We start from the raw sequence: 18,388 nt of genomic DNA on the forward strand, positions 1-18,388 counted from the left end.
TACACTTGGTCTTTACATATTAATACAATTTGAATAAATAAAAGTTATGGTTCAAATTACAGTATATCGATGAAAAAATTTGTATGACAGTGTAAAATCCAATATATTTAAAATCTAACGTATTAAAATGACTCCACAAATATATTCCATTTACACCAAGAGCAAATAATCAAAAGATCGAGACCGAGAGTTCTAGAGCAATTGAATGGGAGGTGAATGAGATAACTCTTAATAAGTTATGGTGAGTATCAGTTTGAATCTCACATTGGAGGATAGGAAGAAGACATAGAGGTATGAGAGGGTGAAAACATGAATGAAATATGTCAAAAGTATCTTGAAAACATGAAAACAAAAGACAATAATGTGTATTGGTAACTTGTACTATATGTTATTTCAATTGTAGATTAAGAGATTTTAAAACTGAATGCATAAAGTAGTAATACTTAATGCACTCTGAGTTATTTTTAAGACTTTGTGCATAAATGTATAGTATTTAATGCTTTAAGAATTGTTTTTAAGACTTTTAATAAATCTAGTTTATAAGGTAGTATAGATTTAATTAGATTAGATGACATCAATCTAACGAACTCATTCATATTCATCGACATTGACGAGTATCTCTTAATGATGGTAAAAAATTATTAACCCTCCACCATGTTTAAGACCTTTTCGACCCTTACAAGGACACAATTGGTCGAGTCGTATGCAAACTGTTTGTTAATCCATACATACACACAGTTAACAAAAAGAAAAATATATATTAGAAATGCAAGGAATCATCTTTCGGATCTTGGTCGGGTTTTTCGGGCATAGAAACCCAAAAGAGTGCGGTAAATGGTGTTTTAAAAGGATTCGACAAGGGGAAATTGATCCAAATAATCATTTTTCTCTTGAAAATTGATCTCAAATTTTGCAGAGAGAAATGGGTATTTGGAGCGGTTTCTCTTCAAACAAATATTAATTCAACGACTCTAAAAATGTGTTTAAAAACACCATTCAAACAAGAAATGGTAAAACCAATACAACAATTATCGTAAACAACCATTTTTATTTATCATTACCATCATCATAATATCCTCATAACACATCAATCATCATCAAATCAAACACATCCATCAACCACCAACATAACAAGATTCTTAAAACCCACCACGAAGACGAAGAACAAGATGAAGAGTCGACTCTTTCTGAATGTTGTAATCAGCAAGTGTCCTCCCATCTTCCAATTGCTTTCCGGCAAAGATCAACCTCTGTTGGTCTGGTGGGATGCCTTCCTTATCTTGGATCTTAGCTTTCACGTTATCAATGGTGTCTGAGCTCTCCACTTCCAAAGTGATCGTCTTTCCGGTCAGTGTCTTCACGAATATCTGCATTCCTCCCCTCAATCGAAGCACAAGGTGGAGTGTGGACTCCTTCTGGATGTTGTAATCCGCCAGTGTGCGACCATCTTCCAGCTGTTTTCCGGCAAAGATCAGCCTCTGTTGGTCTGGTGGGATGCCTTCCTTATCTTGGATCTTAGCTTTCACGTTATCAATGGTGTCCGAGCTCTCCACTTCCAAAGTGATGGTCTTTCCAGTCAGTGTCTTCACAAAAATCTGCATACCACCACGGAGACGGAGGACCAAATGGAGGGTAGATTCTTTCTGGATGTTGTAGTCAGCAAGTGTTCGGCCGTCCTCAAGTTGTTTCCCGGCGAAGATGAGTCTCTGCTGGTCTGGGGGGATGCCTTCCTTGTCTTGAATTTTAGCTTTGACATTGTCTATGGTGTCGGAACTCTCGACCTCCAAAGTGATGGTTTTTCCGGTGAGGGTCTTGACGAAAATCTGCATCCCTCCCCTTAGTCTGAGAACAAGGTGAAGAGTGGATTCTTTCTGGATATTGTAATCGGCCAAGGTCCGGCCATCTTCAAGCTGCTTTCCAGCAAAGATGAGCCTTTGCTGGTCTGGGGGAATGCCTTCCTTATCTTGGATCTTGGCCTTGACGTTGTCAATTGTGTCGGAACTCTCTACTTCGAGAGTGATTGTCTTTCCGGTGAGGGTCTTAACAAAGATTTGCATCTGCATGACGACAAACAATAACATCATAAGAAACCTCCAGAGAAGAAAACAAAAAAGGATCTCCTAAACGAATTCATGAATTTAAACCAAAAAAGAAATTAGAACAGAAATCTAAATTTCTGATCGAGAATTAGCGAACAAATGAATGAAATGTTTGTTTCAAGGGGCAGATTAGATGAAAAAATTCAGAAGTAAACAATTATAATCGGAAAACAAGTGATTCGATCGTCTAAAGAACACCAATAACTCGTGACAAACAAAGAGATAAAACAGATTTAAATCCAGCAAAGTAATCTAAAAACCCCATTCGAAGATCAATCAAAAATTGACGATTTTAACCGAAAGACCGATTACAAAAATCATAAGAGTCTTGTAGATCTAACAGATCCGTTTGATTCTAATAACCACCGATCTACATAAACAAAAATCTTGTAAACATGCAGATTCCCTAAAGAACCATACAGATCTAACAGATCCATTTGATTCAAAACACCACCGATCTAAGAAACCGGAATCTCGTAACAAATTGAAGCCGTATATCAATTTCAATCAGCAAAAACAGATTCTCACAATCAAATAAACGAACAAAAGAGAAATCAAGAACAAGGAGATCAGAAAGAAAACGAACCTTGAAAAATTCGAATAACTCTTGAGAAATGAATTAGGTATTGATGTGAGGAAAAGGGATGGATTTGGGGGTTGATTTATACTGGAAGATAACCAATTAGAATGTGACACGTGTTACGCTGTTGCCGCACGTCAAAGTTGTCCATCTAGAATTTGTCGGACTTTTCTACTCTTTTGTTTTTTTTCGGGAGGTGAATATTTTATTTGATGGATAAAATTATATTTATTTATTATTATTTTTTTTATTAAATTGAATATTCAATCTGTCATACGAGCTGACTAATTATAAGATGATCACCTGTTTTACGAGTAGTTCAGAATCATAGTATTTGAACCTCTATAGCTACAAGAAGATTTTTATTTCTCCTTTAATTTATTTTTTTTATTTGTGCTTTATATAAACATCTTTTAATAATTTTTTTTAAAATAGAGATTTTGGTTATCGAAAAAAGTTAAAATGAAGAAAATGAGAGAGAAAATATTTTTTTTAATTTAGATAAATTTTCAAAAATATTACTGATAAAAAAAATTATTTTTTATTATTCCTGACAATGAGAATGCAGGAAATAATATTTTATAAAATTATTTGATATTTTAATAATATAATTCATATTTTAATCTACGAAATGAAGAAGTTGTTAGAAATGAACATAATTTTTTTTGAAAATTTTGACTTTTGATTCTGTATTTTTAGAAATCTGTTCGATATGAATCACCTGTGATTTTAAATTTATTATCATTTGTATATTTATGAATTATAATTTCTTGTTGTTTTAGGGTTGTTCCTTTTCTAATATTAATATAAATTTGTTAATATTATTATCTCATTGAATAATATATAAAAAAACATATAGGTATATATATAATTTGATATATGACACACAAATTTGTCGACTTATGTCACAACTTGAAAAACGTTGCTTCCTTTTCGTGGGTGAGTAAGGGGCTGTTTACCAAATTTTCTATTAAGTCATGTATGGATAAATTTGTCTGTCTGGTGTGTTGTTTACTTTTTTATTTAAAACAACAGTCTGAATAATAGAAATGACCAATTCACTTATGAGGATGAACTACGCGTTTAAGGTTCTGGACATTCATTTCTTTGACAAATACATAACTTTTCTCCATATATCATTTTCACATGAGTGGCACATGATTTCATTTTCACAGAACTTCTCCTATTTCGTTTAGGGTTTTGTACATTCATTTCGTTGACATTCATTTTCACATAACTTTTCTCCTATTTAGGGTTCTTGACATGAATCACAGGGGCTGTCAAAATCTCTAAAAATCAGGCGTAATGAGAAGCAAAATCGATAGATATAATAGAGAAGCAAAACCAAAAGCAAACAAAAATATCAGGTGCAATCGATTTCACAGTTGTTTTCAACTAGGGTTCCTTTCTCAAAAGCAAAATCGATAGATATAGTGGAGAAGTAGTTACCGATTTGAAGCTCGCAATCGATTTGAAGCTCGCAATCAATAGATAAGCATGTGTGTTTACCCCTGAGTGTCTTTTTTTGGCTTAATGTGGACAAGGGCTATTTTTATTCTATGCGAATAAGCCCATTTTTGTGCGAATAAGCCCCAAGTAAACACACCATTTTGGTTGTGCAAGTAAGCTCATTTATTGATTAAGCTTATTAAGCCACAAGTAAACACACCCTAAGTGTTTGTTTGTTTTTTCAAAATTACATCTTAATACCCCTGAAGTCTGATTCGTTCAAGCGTTTGGGTATTAATATCGTTTGTTTTATTTCTAAAATAATAGCTTAAAAGCTTTAAATGTCCTTTGAAATTTTAAGTGATAAACATATCTCGTAATACCTCTGAATCCTAATCCTCCATTTATCAAACGTTCATATTTTGAGGCTTGGAAGAAATTTGTTAGAAAAAAGCTATTTATCTTTTATACCTTTGTAAAAACAACTATATATCTTTTATATTTTTGCATTAGTTTGACCGATTCAGATTTCAGACTTTAGACATAAAAACAAACAATCTTAATGATCTAGATTTCAGACTTCAGAACCACCTCTTATAAATCAGAAATGAAATCAGACTTCAGACTTCAACACCTCTTAAAAACAAACGCCACCTAAGACTTTGAGACTTGAAACTTGATCTTGCCGTTATGTTGCACGCCATTTGGAACCTTGGATAAGACACATATATCGACTGCACAAGACGAATAAGAAGGACGAGATGGAGAGTGTGGGGTGAAGCAGACTGGATACAAGAAGAAGGCAGCTATTGTTGGAGAGGTTTCACAAAGTGTAGAATGGAAAGGATTGTGCTGAACAACTCGATAGTCTCTTATACTTGACTATAGATTACTGATGGAATGAGCCTCAAAGACAAAATGACGATAAAGTGCCAATCATATAAACGAAAATCATAATTTCAAAAATACATGGGCAAAAAAACTAGTTTACTCTAATATATGTAGGTTTCGGTTCATGTGAGACCTACCTGTTTTCATGAGACTACTTTCTTTACACTTGAAACTTCACAGCAAAACATTTTAAAAGTAAAAGAATCAAAACTTTCATAGAAAAAACACTGTGAAGATTACCTTCACAATGTTCTAATATGAAGTTTCAAATGTAAAAAAATGGTTCTCATGAAAATAAACTGGTTTCACATACTCCCAAGTCTATATATGAAACGTTTATTGGAATTATTTTCAATAGTTTTTCCATAAAAATATTTGGAAATGTGGAAAAAAAAACTTAGAATTTTAAGAAAATTATATTTATATTTAACAGCTCTTTTATTTATATTTTGACAATTTTAAATAAAATTTATATAAAAAATGATAATTAGTGTTGTATCTAGAATAAGTAAAACACTAATCAATATAGATTCTCTCTTACCAATTTAATTTGAAAATTTATTCTCTCTAGACGACTCCTTTATTATATGATTATGTTTTTACTTTTTTTTTTTTAAATTTTATCCACTAATTGTTATAACTTAATAGCTGTTTGATAGTTGCTGAATGATTTGGTACAGAATGATTAATAGGCTCTCATGATATATTGCAAAATGAAATATAATTATTTGGTAATTGTTTACGGTAAAATTAGGATGCTAAATGGTTAAGAGAGACCTATGATACAAAATCATTCAGAAAGTTTTAGAATCATTAAGATACAATTTTTTTTTTTGTCAAACAAGATTCAATTCTTAATGATTCAGAGACCAAATAATTTAAAAATAAATGCTATTGTACCTTTGAATTTATTTTTGTATATAATTTAAAAATAAATTCTAAAAGGTTGGTTTTAATTTGACATGTTAATAATAATAATAATATAGAAATAAAATTATAAAATACAAATATTAATTACTATAAAAATATCAAAATCAATTAAATATAATAACATAGTAAAAACTAAAAATAATATCTTATAAAAACTGAAAATGGTATAAGAGAGGTGATAAGATGTCATAATCATAATCATAATCTTCCATTCCTATCCACCAATCATGTGCTAACAAGTAGAGGTGCTTAAAAAACCGATCAATCCAACCCAACACGAAATAACCCAACCTGATGTCTAATCGAGTTGTAAAATTGTCAAACTGTAGGTATTGAGTTGATATTGGATTACTATTATTTGAACTCAACTCAACCCAATCCAATGAACCCGATACCCTTTTATTTTCTTAGATTTAATATGATTGTTGAATTTCTATTAATATATATAGTAGACAATTACACTATCATGTATGCTTTTCATATACATATATTTTCAATCTATTCACATCTATATATAACTCATTCGTATATATGTTCAGTAACTACGAACATATATATGTAAATTGAGAAAATTAACTGAATGTGATATACGTAAGAAATATGGATAAGTTGTATCAAATGGTTAATGATGAGAAGGAAATTATGAGTAGAGAAATAACATATTCAAGGTTATAAAAGTATTTTAATAATATACCAAAGTATCAACCCGACCAACCCGTACGAGTTGGATTGGATTGGGTTGCACTTTGGTTTGGGTTAAATTAAGATTTTTCCAAACCGCAAGCATTAGGTTGAATTGTTCAAATATCTTCAACCCGATCAACCCACGAACACCCCTACTAACACATCAACTCTTTCTTATATAAATGTTTATTAAATAATGCTAATGTGTCAACACATGATTGGTGGGACATAACGATATGCCCTGACCCGTTGGAGAATCTGGTTCAGACGCCCCGTTACCATGTCTAGACAAGGAGGAAACATGAAATTTCGAGACGAGATTTCTATTTAGTAAACAAGCCCCGACACTTTTAAAAAAGATCCATTCGCTAGCATGTTTGACCAGGTTCAAAAAAAGAAAAAAAAAAGAAGGAAATTGACTCAAATAGTCATTCCATCCATTCAAATTGATCTCTTAGCCATTTCTCTCCCGAGTTTACCCAAATGTCATTACGTCCCCAATATCCACATCTGCAATACTGTAGACCTGACTAAAAGACAAAAAAAAAAATTCAGAATTAACATAGGTCCATAACTGCAAAAGTGCCACTTGCTAACCTGGTGTAATTTGATTATTTTGTCTTTTACTCAGGTCTGCAATATTGTGGATGTGGAAATTGCGGACGTAGTGACATTTGGATAAACCCATAAGAGAAATGGGTAGAAGACCAATTTCAGTGGGTGGAATGGCTGTTTGAGTCGATTTCCAAAAAAAAAACACCTAGAAAGCAATGTTCTTTTTCTTTAAAAGAATCAACAACATATATACAACTTGAAATTTTTCAAGGCCAAACTTGACCAAGAACATCTCTCTTCTTATATTGTCGATCCCATGACCAAGGAACATCTGCATGGTAAAAAAAAACACACAAATTCAATATCAACATAACCATCACTTGATTACATTTCCAAACCATCATACTTGATGTATTTACACATTCTGTAAACGAAAACAAACGAACCCGAAATCCCACACAAAGTAGAATCTAGGGAGGGTAAGACGTATGTAGTCCGTGCTAAATATAAACGCTAAACAAAAACATCCTCCTACCGGACATTGTTTGTCTAAAAGACTCATTGTCTCCTTCTCATGAATTGTAGTCCTACTTTTTTTATACTTTTGCAACAACGACGATTTTATATAGCGAAAGGCCAAGTTTGAAGAGGCAATAACTCAAGAAACAGAACTAGATATGTAAATTTCGTTTGACTGAGAAAAGATTGCACATAACCTTCTGAAGAGTAACGCTGTGGAGGGAGTTCGTAAGGCACTGGCAAAGTAATCACCTCCGGCAAATCTATTTTCTTGCTATGTACGGAAGCCAGTGTTACAAGCTTTGTTCTTTTTACTTCGGAAGTTTTTGAAGAGGAACCACAACTATTCTGAAACTAGAGGCAGGCTCACGTTATACATTTTGTGTTAAAATGGAGAAATATAACCAAAACAACCAAATCAAACAAGCCCGGTACATCCCAATCCCACCAGGAAGTGGAGACTGGGAGGTTAAGACGTACATGACCTCTATCCCAAAGAGTAAAGCAGCAGCAGAGGCGGATTTAAGTCTACTGGTAGTGTCATTGCATCTAATATTTGCATGTTTGAATCCCTTTGGCTCCCTTTTAACTTTTTGGTAACAACAGCAGAAAGAAAACAAGAAAAAAGCCACTTGGGTGTTGGCAAAAAACCATTTGTACGTCTTTTTTCATAAAACCTCAGTTTTTACAATTATATTTACTATATATTATGTTATGCTAATCATTCTGTGCCTCTGCTAGGAATTTTTCTGGATCCGCCTCCGAGCAGCAGTTTCTGTGAAACCCCAACTTGTGAAAAGTGTGCGAGAGTCAAAGACATACGATTTATTTTGAAAAGCTAGTTAAGAGTAAGCAATAACATACAAATAAGGGCAAAAATATAACCAACAGATACAAACAGAACATTGTACAATAGCAAAGGAAACAAAAGGTTTTACCTCCAACAGACTCCCGTTTCCAGTACAAGAAAATGAATGAGTATGTTTGGTTGAAGATGGTAAAAACAGCACCCCAAGCTGCAAGGATGAAAAGATCAAGATACAGAGGATGTAGTGGTCACAGATTTTACTCCCTCCAATCCAAGAAAGTTGCAATTACCTATTTTGCCCGTTTTCACCATTACAAAGAAGGTTATAATTACCCAGAGAAGCGAACTTATTATCAATTATACGCCGATTTAACAATTCTCCCTTTCAAAATTGACAAAGAAAACTTTATGGTGCTGGATTGCTTGTATGTCATGCTTATATTATGTATTGCCTATAGATATGCACAAAAAAGCCCAAGCCCGATGCCACCACCCGAAAGGCATAGGGCTAACAAGCCCAAGCCCAGACTAGCCCTTAAAGCTCGATTAAACCAACTTTTTTTTTTTTCAAAACCCGGCCTGAAAAATCCCAATTGAGCCTATTTTTGCACCCAAAGCCTGATCTGGGCCTGCAAAGGCCTAAGCTCTTTTTTGCTCACAGAAAACGGGCTTGAAAGTCCCAGGCCTTGTGCATCTCTAAATTCTTCTGACACGTCAGATTTTAAGCAAAATTTTCCGGAGGAATTGTAATTTAGAGCCAAGATGAATATGTTCGTCAAATAAACTAAAGTTATAGAACATTATTATATTAACGAGTAACATATAGTATGTCTTGTCTTTTTTATTACTAACCCTTGCAATGCATTAACTATAACCACCAAAACATTTTCTTATTCTGTCATCATTAATGGGTGTTCTAATATTTGACAAATAGTTAAACATTTCCCAAAAACTGCCCAGATGAAATTTGCAAATTAATCAGAACGAGGGATTATTAGTTTCTTTCATCTCTAATATATTTACTGTTGTGATACTCTTTGTATAGTTGAATGTATCCCTCAAGATTTCTTTAAAGACTTGAATAATTCTTGTGAGTTCAAAACTAATAAATTCAAACATTTGACTATAAAAAGTCAAAAGTGCAATGCGACAAAAAGTACCAAATACCTCATATGAACGAATCATCAGTTGAGTATTGTTTTTCTGAAGTGCTCCCCAGGCAGCTTTACTGAGGTTTGCTGATGTTAGCAAGAACCATCTGAAAAAGAATAAAAAAAAGAACTGAGAATATAGTCAGTGGGTCATATCCCGGCCTAACATGAAAAAAAAGGGGAAAGAAAAAAAGTAACAATATAGGTACTTACGCAAGGTTTTGACCGTTATAACGAGTAAATGTCTTTATATGAGGCATTGCACGACTGGAACAGAGAAAAAAATCAGAATCCAACACCAGTAATTGACTGAAATCGATCTAAAAATGCATATGCTTCTACGGGCAAATAAAATGAAATTGAACATAACTGTATGCCTATGAATATGAAAAAGGCTTTTGTTTAAGCTGCAAAAAAAATCACATGTAACCACAAGGGTGGTGCCTGATTGGTTTGAGCTTGGCTCCAAAGGTCAAAAGTACGAGGTCACAGGTTCAAATCCAAGGAGGAATAAAAATCCCCTTGTGGCCACGGAGGTTCAAATGTGGTGACTCCGGGCTATCTGCAAAGCAGATGGTCGCCCTGGGATTAGTCGGCTCTCATAGCGGATTGGATATCCAGGTTAATCAAAAGATAAAATAAAAAATCACATGCTCTACAACTGAGGCAAATGTAATACCAGCGACCGGTGTGGCTTGCTTTCCATTTTGCCCAATATTTCTTCAAGAACGCTTTCTCCACATTCTTTTGAGGGCTTGGAACGCAGCTCCCTGCTGCATAGCCCTGTTAAAACAAGAAACAATACAGCAAAAACTTAACTTAGTATGACAGAAAGTAAAAACATGAACACAAAAAGCTAAAGTTCAATTATACAAATTTCCACTAATTTGATGGCTGGACTTCATTAAATGGGGCCCACAAATATATCTTTTATTCTTCTCACACCATATCAATTGAAACTAGAAATTGAAAATGTCAAATGATCATGATCCAAATAATGTTGAACAAGTGCTGAAGAAAGAACTTGCATTCTCATTTGCCCATGCATCAAAATTAAGAAATAATGAACAATTTCTCATAACATGATTTGTAATTATAATTGCAGAAAATAGCATAAAATTTGGTGTATGATCCAAGGACGGTTTACAAGAAAAGTTCAAAATAGAGAATATTAGCCTGTTCCTGAAAAACAAACAAAAAAACAACATAACCGGCATATCCCATTCGGAGTACGGTTGAGGGGGTTATTATACAGACCTTTCCTCTACCCCAAGGGGTAGAAATGCTGTTTCCAACAAGACCCCCGGCTTGCGTAAGAGTTCTGGGGAAACAAATTCTGTCCAAAAGGTTTCTTATTGTTAATTAAGTAACCTGTTTATGGTTATGTGTCCAAGCCCGCTGGGCTTTAGGTTTAGGGTTTCCCGTGTAATTATGTCTATATATAGTGTCTCTCCTCTTGTAAATTAGAATATTCTGATTAATCATATAATAGAGAATTCTCTCTAATATCTCGGTCCTAGTTCTCTCTGATTACGCTTATGAAAGTTGAGAGGAAAAAAATACCAGCAAAAAAGTGCATGCAGTCAAGCAGGCAACAAGGACAAAAAAACAAGAGCAGTAAACAGTAAACAATAACAACAGAAAAAACAAATCCAGCAATAAAACTGTAAGTTATTATATGCCCACGACACGTGTCACACAGGAATAGTGTTGGGGAGTATGTAAACCTACAGGGTCACACACAAAGAATACGTTTGCTTTCATTTGTAGAAACCCGGATTATATCAAGTTGATTATGGATATATTTATTCTTAGAGGATAAGTGTCTAAGCAGGGGCGGAGACAATAGAGGGCAGGATGGTGCCAAGCCCCCCTAAACTTTACACCAAACCCAATTTTATTAAAATTAATGTTATTGATCCATCAAACTCTCATTGATCTCTTAACATTTTGCCCAAATCCTGAGACACTACAACAAAATTGGCTTTATAAAATGTCTTAATAGATTACTTTATTAGGACTTAAGTATATAGCACCAAACACTTATGTGTTCTATCTAAAGATGTTGCAATAAGTTTAAATGGCGCTTTTGAACGTCTTAAAAACTTTTTAGGACACTTTTGAAATAAAATGTCTTATTGACTCTTTTATAGGATACCATTTGAAAGAAGTGTCTTATAAAATAAATATACTGTAAAAAGATATGTTTATAGGACACTTTTTAAAAGTGTCCTATAAAAAGGCTAGCAGGACATTTTGTTTCAAAAATGTTTTAAAAATCTGTTAAAATGCTAAAAAGAGTTTCTATAAACTTACTACAACACCTTTAGATATGACCCAAAGGTTTGATCCTATAAACTTAAGTCCTAAAAAATAGTTATAAGGACGTTTAAACACTTTTAACATCCTATAAACTTGATTTTGTTGCTGTGAGGTGAGTTAGTAATTTTGTATTTGGTTTCTTATGCAAATAATAAAAGACTAGAAAATCTAATTATTTAAACAGTAGTTAACTAATTTAGTTGAATAATTTATATTTAACACATATTATGTAAAATGTGATTATAAATAATGTAAAATTGTAATTTGTTTAAATTTTAATAACTATTATCTATGGATAAACATTTAACAGAAATAAACATATCTGTGTAAAGGATATTATTGTCTACATCTAAACTATGGATTTTCTTATATTGTCTTTGGCCCTCCTTATACTGGTTTTAGCTCCACCCCTGTGTCAAAATATGTGTTGAAAAGTAATTATGATAATTACAGGATTAATTTAATAGTTCAGATATTGTTATTCATGATATAGTAAGATAGCGATCCAGGCAAGCGCCAAAGAAAGAAGAATGTGATATGTAAATATGTATAAACTATATTAAAGTTTAAGATAATTATATATATATATATATATATATATATATATATATGCTACAAATAATTACTAAACCTTATTTAAATTATAGTCTATCTATAACTTAGACTATATAAATAAGGTGTTAGGCTAAATCAATTTTAACTGATTGAAAATTAGATTTAGCCTTTCAGAAATTATAAAGAAAATAAACCCTTTCTTTTCTGTATTACACATAGATCTAGGGTTCTTGGGCTAGCACCCGGTGAGAGATCAAAGCATGTTCGTGTGTGGATCACTAATAGAGGAATCCTATTTTGGATCCTAAGTGCTGCATCAAATCTACACCGGTTCTGAAAAGGTACAATTCTAAACACCCTATGGTGTGTTGAATGTTCAATTAAATGCATCATTGGATCCGATCGGGTTTTATCTAGAAAAGTTTTCTGATTTAATGGTAATCAAGTTGTTAACTTTTCCACTGCGTAAACGGTTACAAAAGAAATATTATAATCCAACAAAAACTAATAACAACAACCTGTGCAAAACCACGTACTAGGACCAGATCCCCCAAACCCAACCACGCCAATGCAAAGTTACTCTACATGCAGGGATAAACTATTCAACCAAAAAGACCATGATGAGCATCAAGTATGATATGGAGGAATATTACCTCTATAGAACACCTGATATCCTCAACAGTGAGCCATATAATTAAAGGTTCCCCTAGGCCCAGAGGCTTCTTGTCGTCTGAAACTCCTGATGACATTGAGAATGCCAGCTCAGTCATCCACTTCTCGTCCAAAGAACCTAGGGAGGAGAACTGTTACCATTAAAAAAAAATGGGGTATCAGAAGCAAGGCCATATACATCAAGAAACTGTTGTGTCATCCTCCAATAAAAGAAAATAAGTGTTCCATACCTGATAAATGAGGGGCGAGTTTTGGAATTCTTTATCAAAAACACAGTTTTGTAGAACGGAACGTAGCTTCATGTGTCCCCATTTCTTAACATTTGAACCTGAATGATACCCAGGTACAGAAGCTATTAACCTTACCTGAAATTTGCAGGGTATCCAATTTCAGAAAGACAATTTAACTAGAACGTTAACATCCATATTAATGCTAAAAACATTTGCTCGTAAGTCAGTATGTGCATGTTTACATATGGGAGAGAGTTACCGCTGCACTGCTGTAATCAAATCTCTTAAAGAAAGATGGATTCAAAGTGAAGTTGCCTAGTTCAGGAAGTTTGACTGAAAACTCAGGCCACTGCAATCATTGGAATGGTGAGTACTACAATATGTCCTAAATAAAAGAATTATTATTGCAATATAATTATGATGAAAATATCAAGGGAAAACTGTGTTTAGATAGCCAACATTATGAAATCTAGCACTGATTACACCAAACAACAATTGCCTTTTATCAGCTTTAGAAGCTTCTAAAGAGCAAAACATCATATTACCACATTTTTAATACCCTAATAAGAGTTTTTTTTAAGATCATCTTCAATGAAGTTTCTGGATATCATATCAGCCTTTAGAGATACTAGAAGGGTACTTGCACAATGCAGCAAGATATATCTCGATATTAGTGTTCCGTTTTATTCCGTCTCTGTAGATGTTTTAATACGGTTTTTATGTGGTTTTGAGAAAAGAATAATGTTTTAATATAAATTTGAATATATCATAAAATTTTGAAAAATATCAATATTTGTATCAAATTAACTACTTAAAATTCTTATTTTTTGTGTAATTTTTTTTATTGTAATTTAATTTAGGTTTAATAACGAAGTAATTTATATTTAGTTTAATAATATAATTTTCTTATAAATATAATAATTAATTATTTTGTTAGAATTCGATAATTATCCTAATTATATTTTAGATTTTTTATATTTTAAAATGAGATGTTTATCTTCTAATTGGTTATGTTTATTTGCAGTTAGTTACGCGAATTCAAACATGAAGCTTTAATAAGTTGTACTTATGCATAATTTACTTGTAATCTTGAATTTTAAGTAATATGCATCAATATACAGTRCTTCATGCATAAAAAATGGTTTTTAAGAGTTTTTGTCAAATGCTTTATTCAGCCTTTAGAGATATAGATCTCAATTGTATTTGTTTTCATCCACTAAAATTATACACCAGTCATGGTTAAGTTAGAGGACTAGCCTAGAGGTTATGATAAAATGCATAAATTATTGAAAGAAGATGACTAGATGCTTGTTTTCAACATAAGTGAAAGAAGATGATTAGATGCCGATGCACAAGAACATACAGTAAGCTGAAAAGAGAATTGATACCCCTGTCATTTCGTTTATTTTTTTTTACTTTGAGAGGTCATGGTCCTGATTTCATGTATGTGGAAATGGAGAATAGAAGCATCGTGCATATTGCCCTACATGTGATCCCTATTAAAAATGAACATGCAAACAAGCAACGACAGGAGATGGAATTTTCTTTTGAAAATTAATAGAGGAAATAAACAGAAAAGGTACACTCTGAAAGTTAATTCTACTCTTTTCGACAGAAAAAGCGCAGAACAGAACTAGGTGAAAGAATCAAGTACTAGTATATTACCTTCAGTGTACTAAGATAGTCAATCAGGTCGGTTTCAAAGCCACTTCCTTTGTTTGAATTATCTTGACTCTTCCATGGAAAATCTTGCATCCACAAACCCTGGCTTTTGTTATTCCAATCAACGTAGATTAAATTTGCCGTATGGACAATAATTCTCACGCCTCGAGGATATACCAAAAACATGGCTTTGGAATGGTGTGTCCCCCATGCGATGGGTAATGGAGGTTTGTGCAAAATCCAATTTGCTGCTTTGTTTTTCTATAAAAGAACAAGTAAAATCTAGGTGATTTTTTAACCAACAGGAAGCTTTAAATACATATAGGATAACTTAGACCAGTTGCGGACCTTCATATGCTCCTGCCTACCATCACTTTCACCATGAACCACCAGAACATGAGGGACATTCTTTAGAGTAGGGCATGCTACACCACAAAGTGTAATATTCTTTATCATAAGTCATCTCAATCAAGAGAAACGTCAAAAATGAAAAAGAATAGAAGGACCAAAACACATAAAAACAGATATTACAGCCGTAGATATGTTTAGTATTGGATGTAACTGAATTAAAGTCAATAAAGTGCATGTAGTCATGAACTCATGATCCGGAAAACCATGAAGAGTAGCAATAGAAGTTCTTAAGGAGCCCAAATGGGGAGCGAGAACAAAAATGACCTTAAAGAAAGTTCCAAATGGACAAAAGAGTCCTAAATACCGATGTCACTAAACACGCACCACAAGTCCGCTCCCTAGTGTGGAAGATGCTCACCTGATATCAACCAATCAATGTCGACCATGTAGTTCGAAAGAATAGCAATGAGAACATCCCCCTAACAACCATATATAAATTAAATCAGAAATCCTTCGATTAACCTCACAACTACATCAAGAAGAAGTGAAGAACCATAAGGGTGAAAAAGAGAAACAATAAGCAATCAATCAATCCTTGATTCTCTGTCAACCCAAGGAAAATAGTCACTCTCATCAAGTATGTGCCAAAGTTTGTGTCCTGGAGGTTGGAATATGGTTTAAGATGGAAGCACATGAGCTTACATCTAATAGTTTCAAGACCATAAATCGGTGGGAGAAGTACAAAAAGATCAAGGATAGCTCATTTTAAGTTGACAAATTTCAATATCATGAATCTTCTGAATGAAAAGTCGGTGCATTACATACTACATAACCACAATTAGGCTAAATCTTACACAAGCCATACTGAAGTTTCTTCATCATGTTTGTGCCATCAGATTAAGGAAGAAAAACTATATGCCACAAAGATAGTGAGATATTGCACGTTTCAGATCAGAATAAACCAGAAATACTCATCACAGATGATGGCATTGCTTTTTCATGACCTTTATGTTATATCCTTGATGAGATATATATGTGATGAAATATGTTTTTAACACATGAACCGGTCCCTTAATCACACTGCAAGTAAAAGAATATATTCAAAAGGAAAGTTTTGTTGGCACTTATGGGAAATAATTTTTAGTTACCTGAATTACATCCCCAACTGACACAGAACTAGTATTGGCCCAAGGTTGCAAACCTCTCACTCGCATAAGTCGAAAGGTCTGTGGTAATTTATCTTTGGGGGGCTTGAAATTGCAGATTGCCTCGGCAGAGCTTTTCTTATCATGGATATCATCATTCAGCTCAATCTGTGTGTAAAAGAGGCACATATAATTCATAGGAATCAACAACCATACAACAGAACTTCCCCTAGATGAGCCACATCGAACGTCTAACCATTTTAGTGAACTTTTCATCCAAAACAAGTCAGGCGGCAGTCTTGGTACAAAAAAGTACCTGCAATCTTCTAGCAAGGGCCTCATCTTCAGAAACTTGTCGCAATCGCTTTTGTGTAAGCGGCTCGTCTTGAATTCCTTCGATTAAAGGCCTTTTCTGTGTGTTCGGTGAAGATCTCTTTCTTATTCCATCAAAAGCAACATACTTAAATAAGTGGTGTCCTGGGATTAATTCTATGATATCACCATATCTAATTGTCAGCTTTTCTCGAGATAAAAGCTTCTTCCTTTTATCCTGAGATCGAATGACAACTGGGTTCGTTCCTTCCTACAAGTCAAACGGGGGTATATCAAACAAAAGTTGTTTTTAAAAGCTGTTACTGTGTTACCAAGAGCAGGAGCACATGTATTAGAAAAAAAAATGAAGATAGCAAAGATGAAACGGATAAGATGAGTGGTATTTTTGATCATTTCACATTGTAAATACATCTACAGAAACATCACTTGGATATCTTCATTCAAACTCCACCAATTTGGCCCAGTTTTATGATATTTTCCAGAAAATGGTGGTTTGGTCGCCTATATCTTAATCCTATAGCCTACTGGATTGAAAAACAGTTTCATGTCCTAAATGTAAAATACAAAACGTTGCAAAGCCTGAAAGTGCATAATACTGTAAAAGTAAGTTATTTTTCAATAATCCTTAGTTTTGAACAAAGTTCATACTTTCTATGTGGATGGAAGTAGATACATGCTTATTACCGTCATCACTCTTATTATCTGTTTGAGTACATTTGCACATACCAAGAAGACCTGTCTGAAATTTTCTATGAAAATTCAAACACATTCTTAAAAATATGAGAGAGAAAGTGAGACGAGAGCTTGTACCACGAGAACTTCAGCAGAGCCATCAGAAGAGACGGTAACAGAGAGATGTTTGCGGCTAAGTCTCTTGTCAGTGATAGGTATAACATTACGACCTAATACATTAATCCCTTTACTAATCCCAACTTCAGGGATCGAATTCGAAGTGTCTTCCTCTAGATTACCATTCAGAGGCACCAAAACCCCAACCTTCACCAGATACAAAATTCAAAAAAGAAGTTACGTAAACCCATCAATGATTTGTATGAAATGTTGTTGAGATTACGTACCTGAGAAGAATTTGCCATCGACGATGTTGTAATTAGATGATCATGATCGTGAATTTGAAAACTATGGTTGCAGGAGAAGAACCCTAACGGATATGAATTAGGGGTTTGATTTTTGGTGTGTAAATTGATGGAGTAAGGAGCAGTGTTTTGATAAACAATAACGAGAGTAAACTATGTTTTTAGTCCCTGTGGTTTGTAAACAATTACAACTTTTGTCCCTATGATTTCAACATTATAATTTTCATCTTTATTGTTTATAATTCATTGTTATTTTCATCCTTACATTTTAATGTCCATGTTTATATTTTAACTTGTCTTAGAATAAATATCCACTTTCAAACTGAGTATCTACTTTCTAGTTATAAAATGTAGACAT

General features: G+C 33.5%; 2 protein-coding genes across 2 annotated transcripts; both read right to left on the reverse strand.

Moving 5' to 3' along the window:
- Window positions 1–995: 995 nt before the first annotated feature.
- LOC112518996 (polyubiquitin) lies at window positions 996–2,732 on the reverse strand. The gene is made up of 2 exons (XM_025126850.1): window positions 2,686–2,732; window positions 996–2,057 (listed from the first exon to the last, which is right to left on the reverse strand). The coding sequence occupies exon 2, from the start codon at window positions 2,055–2,057 to the stop codon at window positions 1,140–1,142; it is 918 nt and encodes a 305-aa protein (XP_024982618.1). The 5' UTR covers window positions 2,686–2,732; the 3' UTR covers window positions 996–1,139.
- Window positions 2,733–6,827: 4,095 nt separating this feature from the next.
- Window positions 6,828–18,111, reverse strand: LOC112519831 (tyrosyl-DNA phosphodiesterase 1). The gene is made up of 16 exons (XM_025128126.1): window positions 18,013–18,111; window positions 17,747–17,932; window positions 16,920–17,186; window positions 16,607–16,771; window positions 15,877–15,937; window positions 15,456–15,532; window positions 15,111–15,368; window positions 13,705–13,794; window positions 13,446–13,580; window positions 13,197–13,346; window positions 10,346–10,449; window positions 9,880–9,933; window positions 9,683–9,773; window positions 8,646–8,723; window positions 7,905–8,055; window positions 6,828–7,519 (listed from the first exon to the last, which is right to left on the reverse strand). The coding sequence occupies exons 1-16, from the start codon at window positions 18,028–18,030 to the stop codon at window positions 7,455–7,457; spliced, it is 1,950 nt and encodes a 649-aa protein (XP_024983894.1). The 5' UTR covers window positions 18,031–18,111; the 3' UTR covers window positions 6,828–7,454.
- Window positions 18,112–18,388: the final 277 nt, after the last annotated feature.

This window comes from Cynara cardunculus (assembly GCF_001531365.2).
Source record: "Cynara cardunculus var. scolymus isolate 2C chromosome LG 10, CcrdV1, whole genome shotgun sequence".
Lineage (NCBI taxonomy): Eukaryota > Viridiplantae > Streptophyta > Magnoliopsida > Asterales > Asteraceae > Cynara > Cynara cardunculus.